The 7,224-nt window shown below is 35.3% G+C and overlaps 1 protein-coding gene across 1 annotated transcript; it reads right to left on the bottom strand.

Annotated features, from left to right (window-relative positions):
- Positions 1-1,756: 1,756 nt before the first annotated feature.
- Positions 1,757-4,442, bottom strand: LOC111898600 (pyruvate decarboxylase 1). The gene is made up of 5 exons (XM_023894496.3): positions 3,842-4,442; positions 3,330-3,493; positions 2,590-3,240; positions 2,202-2,508; positions 1,757-2,118 (listed from the first exon to the last, which is right to left on the bottom strand). The coding sequence occupies exons 1-5, from the start codon at positions 4,358-4,360 to the stop codon at positions 1,948-1,950; spliced, it is 1,812 nt and encodes a 603-aa protein (XP_023750264.1). The 5' UTR covers positions 4,361-4,442; the 3' UTR covers positions 1,757-1,947.
- Between the last annotated feature and the right edge of the window lie 2,782 nt (positions 4,443-7,224).

Here is a 7,224-nt window from a genome sequence, read left to right as displayed (position 1 = left end):
CATCATAATTCATAAGTGAAATCATAAGTCATGTATCATAAAACATCATACTGTCTGTCTCAAATCAAAATCCCATAACAAAACATCAGAGTAAACTCCCAGGCTGTGACTGTGGTGTGTGACATGCGATCAATCCGAGCCCTTCCCTTTGCTAATGGAAGTACCTGAAATCAAAACTGAAAACTGTAAGCACGAAACTTAGTGAGCTCCCCCAAACAACCACATACCATATAATTGATGGGTTTTGAGCATTCTAACACGCATATGGTGTACATGCAACCCTAGAAACCTTGGATCTATGTTTGACTAAGATACATGCAATAATTATTTTTTCCAAGGTTCTTATCCTATCTAGCATGACATGGGGAACTTGAATCAAATAAAGCTAGTAGAATTACTTACCTTGTAGTTGTAGTTGATTGCTTGGAGTTTTAGAGTCTAGCACCAATAGTGTGGATGCCTCAAATGGAAATCACAAATCACCACAAACTTTGGAACTTTGAGAGAATAGTAACAACCTTCTTGAAATCGGCCCTCTTAGTATATACTCACAACAACTAGTCTGATTTCAAGAACCAAAGCCTCATTTATATAGTGTGGTGGATTAAGGTTACATCCATGTAAACCCTAATACCCATGTCTTTTTATTTCCATGAGATCCATGGGTTAAAGCTCCATGGAGTATCCATAGACTTTCCATGCAAGCCTAGCCCATTCCAAATAAGCATTAGCCCACACTATATAAATATAAAAGCCCATATTTAATTAGTCATACTTTTGATCTCTAAATTAATTCTAGATCAATTATAGATCAACACTAATTAAATAATATGATTTTATATTAATATATTAGAACTTATAATATATTAATATATAATAGTCGGAACACTGCTGCACCACAAGCATTTATGGACATGCTTAAAGTTGTTAAATAAAAATGGTGAATAAACTAACACGAGCATTAGGTTGTTAAAGTTTATTTTTTAATAAACCAACCACCCCTTATATCTTTTTGTATTAGTAAATAATATATGAATATATGAATTTCTTAAACTAACAATTACTCCAACAGAATGAATGTAGCACATCCGTTCACATTTGAGTGAATACATTGCCTAATTATCAAGATTCTAAACAAGATGATGTGGCAAGATCAAGCCTAAGTCATGACGACCTTGGTGTGTCATAACGTTTTTAAAAGACGTGACAATTTTATGTACTTTAAAAAAGATAAATCATAGAATTATAGAATTATTTTGCATTACATTTATCTTTTACCAAGTCTATTGTTTGTGTATTTATTTTCAAAGAGTTGTATTTACTTTGCTTTACATTTATGTTTACTAAGTCTATCGTATGTATGGATCTCTTTGTGCAAATAAGATGCATGCAAGAGTTAAATTAAGTGAAATTACATATGTCACATAGTTTGGATGATAGGTTTTCTTATATTAATTAAAAAAAAAAAGCTATATTATATGATCTAATTAAAAGATCTTTTGAATAAAAATATATTTTTTGAACATATACCGATATTCAAATCAAGCAATTAATGTTTATCTTTATGTATATGAATCTTTCTCATCTCTTTCAAAAAAAAAAAAAAAAAAAAAAAAAAAAAAAAAAAAAAAAAAGTTCACGAGAATACAATGTTACTTGCTTTGTTTTTCTTTTTCAAAAAGTTCGAAAGACAATCACAAATTTCACAATCGGAGAAACAGTTGGGCCTTTCCACGTCTCAAAAACACAACCATAATTTTGAAAACTCCATTTTCATACCAAGCGAAAACACACACAACTAAAAATCATTATTCTTTCTCGATCAAAATAGCAACAAACGTTTATAGACTCCTAACACTTTATACATCATAAAACCACTTTATACATCATAAAACCCTAGCAAATCCTCATCCGGCCCCACACAGTAAAAATAAATTAACTTTATTTTCACTGAGGGTTCGGAAGTCGGCTGTTAGCAGCTGAAACTCTGGAACCCCACTCGAGCAACTCTTTGCTCGTATCATCTTTGTGCACAACCACTTCAATAAAACACAAACAATCCTTTTTCTCCCCCATCGCCTTCTCAATAGCCACAACAAGCTCCTCTTCACACAACACCTACAAAAAAAACATAAGTTTCACTTAAACTACTACTCTGATACCATCTGTAAAACCAACCAACACCAAGCCCAATAACTTACCTTACTAGTCCAACACTTGCCCTCGCCATTATGGATCGCGTCAACTAAACCAGTGTAGTTCCAATTTTTTATGACATTGTAGGGCCCGTCATGGATCTCGACTTCAATGGTGTATCCGCCATTGTTTATTAGGAAAATGATGGTGTTTTGGCCACATCGAATCATTGTTGAAATATCTTGAGCCGTGACTTGGAAGCTTCCGTCACCAATACACGCAATCACTCGTTTGTCGGTTGCAGCTTGTGCGTACCCAAGTGTCGCTCCGACTGACCACCCAATTGACCCGTATTGCATCTGGAACTCATACCTACAAAAACCAAATCATCCTCTCACCTTTAAAACCAGATAATAGATAGCAAATAGCAGATAATAGATAATTGAAACTTACCCGCATCCTTTTGGAAGCTTTAGCTTCTGACAATTGAACCACGAATCACCGGTTTCAGCAATGACAGCTGTATCACCTGACAACATATTCTGTATGTGTTGAAACAGAACGTTAACCCTCAATGCCTCTTTAGGAGCAGATTTAAGAGGGTGACCTTCTGGAACATAAATTCTGTGATAATTCTCGTATGCAGTTGTGTTCTTCTTAAGTCTTTTTGATAAACCTAACAAGAAATCTTTCATCAACACGCACCCGAAAGTTGGGCCATTTCCAATTATTACACGATCAGGTTGCAAGATTATGGCTTTGTCTTTCTTGAGGAGAAGAGAATAGCCTACAGAGCTGTAGTCGTTGAATATAGGTCCAGCAAATAAGTAAGCATCAGAAGATTCAACAATTTCTGCACAAAAAGCAGTGCTTACAGCACCCCAATATGTTCCGATGAAATGAGGATGGTGTTCTGGGATCATCCCTTTCGCTGATGGCATCACAGCTACAGGATACCCACATGAGTCTGCTAATTCAACAAATGCGTTGCTGGCTTTTGCTACACGGAGTTTAGGTCCGGCGACCATTACTGGCTTCACCGCTTTGTTTAGAAACTCTGCTGCTGCTTCAATGGCTGCTTCTAAACCCATGTGATTGCTCAACCTATGTGATTTTGGTAGAAGAGATCGGAATTTAAAATTGATTTGAATGAAATTATGATTAGTTAGAGATTCGAAGGATGTGGAACTTACTTGGGAGAGAGAGAAAAGGGAACAGGGTCCCGGGTAAAAGTAGGATGAGGAATTGCAGGTAGATTGCAGCTGATACTGATGTAAACTGGCTTGCTTTCTTTTAAGGCTGTTGAAACAGCTGTGTCGATCAGTTCGTGTGCATCTTCCAAATTGTTAACCACGGCCTATATTCAAAGTAGTAATTAACTCAGAATCATAGAACATAGTAATAACCAGAGTGATAAGTCATTGTGATTTCTATATCGCAATGAATCGATGTTGTATCTGTTTAAGTAACTAAGGATTTTACTGAGTGATTTATAGCAATCCAATGCACACAAAAGGATGAACGAAAACAAATCATAGCAAAGACATTTGTAGGTTTTCGATCAAATTGAAAATAACCTAAGTTTAAAAAGTAACGCGAAGTGGTTGATCGAGTGGAATGTGAAGTATACACGATCGGCGAAATTGAACGATCAACACTCAACAGAATCATATATTCGAAAAGTATGTTAGCTTTGAATTGGTACCTGAAAGCAAGTAACGGTTTGAAAGCATCGAATCTCTTGGCTAAAATCCGGCAACCCGATCGTATGATGAAGAATTCTGTTAGTACCGTAATCATTAGAATTCGGACCACCGACAATACAAATCACCGGTAGATTCTCACTGTAAGCTCCGGCAATGGCGTTGATGACACTAAGTCCGCCGACAGTGAAAGTAACGACGCAGGCTCCAACGCCGCGAGACCTAGCGTATCCGTCAGCAGCATAACCTGCGTTGAGCTCATTGCAGCAGCCAACAAGGTTGAGTCCAGGCTCGGCGATGAGGTGGTCAAGCAAAGTGAGGTTGAAATCGCCGGGAACAGAGAAGACATCAGAGACACCGATCTGAACTAGCCTGCGAGCCAGGTGTCGGCCGAGAGTGGCCTCGGAGAAGCTGATCGGAACGGTGGATGTCTGGACGGAGGATACACCACCGTGTGGCGGACAGCCGATGTCGCCGTTAGGGATGGCGACGACGTCCAGAGAGCCTACTTTGGTGTCCATTGACACGTGTCCTCCAATAGAAAAAATGAGAGTGAGAGTATGAATGTATGAGAGAGTGTAATTTTGACTTGTGTTTGATTTATGACGACTCCGTGTATTTATATATACCCAGAGAAGCGTGGGGCCCAAGAAATACAGTCGCCTGTCTTGGTTTTACAAGTGGTTTTTAAAACCGGCATCGCCAATAGCAAGTTCATCTACCAAAAATGAATTACAATTAAAAAAGTTAAGATAAAATATTTGAGAATAAAAACATTTTTTATATTAAAGAAGAATATATGATCAATGAAAAATAGTGTAGTTTTGTAATTATTTTGGACTAACTAAAAACATGCATCATTTCAAGAAACTAACATAAGTTTTTTAAAAAACATCTAGGCCATCTTATGGTGGTATGAAATGACATCAAAATTAAACCGATTATTATTTAAATTTAAAGCATGTATTTGTTAATTATAAGAGAAAATTAGTTAATGTTATATATTATATAGTAAAAAGAAAAGAAAGAAAAAAATAAAGGAAAAAAAATAATGCATATATGATATCTAACATGAAGAATACCGTTGGCCAAAACACTTTTCGCGAACATATTTATAAAAATCCAAAATGGGGACTTTCCTCGTTCATCCCATGATAACCCCTTGAATTATTGTTGACATTTTTTTTTCTTTTTTCTTTTTCAAAACTCAAAAGGGCCCAAGATATAAGCAAAGGAAATAACATGGTGGAACTGTGCGTTTTAACAATTTTTAGCATGTTGTATTTCCGTTGTGGTTTCTATCTGCACGAACCAATTCGTATGTTATGTAGTAGTATGTTATTTATGGAAATATGACTTGTTAAAGTAATTAATTTTTTGGAATGTTCATATCTAGGTAATTATTTTTTTTTTACACATCTAGGTAACAAACTTATTGGAAGTGTTCACATATGACCATTATGACCTGCTATAGCAGGTTAAATCCTAGATGTGAACGTTTTCAACAAGTTTGTTACCTAGATGTGTACAAAAAAAATAATTACCCAAATATGAAAAAAACGAAAAGTAAAAATTAAATTACACGAATGGTCCTTGTGGTTTGGGAGAATTTGTGTGTTTGGTCCCTAACTTTTTTCTTTTTAACTTGGTTGGTCCATATTGTTTATTTTTGTTGCGCGTTTGGTCACTGTCTTTCTTAAAAAGACTATTATGCCCTTATTAATTTAATTTTTAATTAATTTTCTTATTTATATATTTATTTTTTATATATTTAAAAAAATTAATAGACCCCACATATTTGTATCTCTCCTCGGATGAACCCTACTGTTTATTTTTTAATTAATTTATTTTTTTAACTCGGATGGTCCGTACTGTATATTTTGTTATGGTTTTGGTCCCTGTCTTACCTAGAAAGACTATTTTGCCCTTATTATTTATTTTTTAATTAATTTTCTTATTTATGTATTTATTTTTTATATATTTAAAAAAATTAATATACCCCACATATGTGTATCTCCTCACCGTAAACTTGAAACCAGATTTGAGAACTTTAAATTGAGTCTTACCGGTCACCATCCCATCTCTCATCGTCCCCAACTTCTGTTTCTTTTCTATCTTTAGTAATATCGACGTCTTCACCATCCTTCATTTTTTGGTACTTCAACTCTAGCGAAGCAGCACCATAACCTACTGTTTCTTCATCTTTAGTAGGTTGTGGTGTTGATTCGACGGAGTTAAATGACCGAAAAAAGAAGGGATGACGAAGACGTCAATATCACTAAAGATGGAAAATAAATAGAAGTTGAGAAGGTAGAGAGATGGGATGGTGAGGAGATACCGATATGTGGGGTCTATTAAATTTACTTAAATATAGAAAGCATAAGTACATACACAAGAAAATTAATTAATAAGGGCACAATAGTCTTTTTAGATAAGACAAAGACCAAGATCGTAACAGAATTAAACAGTAAAGACTATCCGAGTTAAAAAAATAAATTAATTAAAAAATAAACAGTAGGGATCATCCGATGAGAGATACAAATATGTGGGGTCTATTACAATTTTAAATATGTAAAAAATAAATACATAAATAAGAAAATTAATTAAAAAATAAATTAATAAGCGCACAATAGTATTTTTAGGAAAGACAGAGACCAAACGTGCAACAAAAGTAAACAATAGGTACCATCCAAGTTAAAAAAAAATAAGTTAGGGACAAAAAAACACAAATTCTCCTAAACTACAGGGACCATTCGTGTAATTTAATTTTTACTTTTCGTTTTGTTCGTATTTGGGTAACTATTTTTTTTTGTACACATCTAGGTAACAAATTTGTTGAAAGCGTTCACATCTAGGATTTAACCTGCTATAGCAGGTCAGATGTAACACCGTAAATTTTCAAACAAATTTTTCATTTCAAAATATAGTATTTTTATTCAAAACAAGGCATAAACCTTTCAAGTGTCATGTCAAAATACAAATCATCTAAATCCCAAGATCACAAAACATCTTTCAGTGTGTACAGATCACGCCGGCGCCTTCCCACGGTCCTCGCTAGTACCTGAAACACATACATAACAACTGTAAGCATAAATGCTTAGTGAGTTCCCCAAAATACAACTTACGCACATACGCCTTTCCAGGCCCTGACCTTCCGGTCCATGTGTCTCAGGGGACTTCCGTCCCTGCTGGGTAAACCTTCCGGTCCTACCCACGCCAACCTTACGGTCCTCAACACAACGCCTTCCGGCCCATAACATATTCACCTTCCGGCCCATAACATAATGCCTTCCGGCCCATATCAAACATATCATACATAGCACATATAACAATTAACTTATCACATAAAACACATATATCACATATCATATCTGACCTTCCGGTC

This window comes from Lactuca sativa, chromosome 2 (genome assembly GCF_002870075.4).
Source record: "Lactuca sativa cultivar Salinas chromosome 2, Lsat_Salinas_v11, whole genome shotgun sequence".
Taxonomy (NCBI): domain Eukaryota; kingdom Viridiplantae; phylum Streptophyta; class Magnoliopsida; order Asterales; family Asteraceae; genus Lactuca; species Lactuca sativa.
The sequence above is the reverse complement of the archived record's forward strand: the minus strand, read 5'-3'. Positions and strand labels throughout refer to the sequence as shown.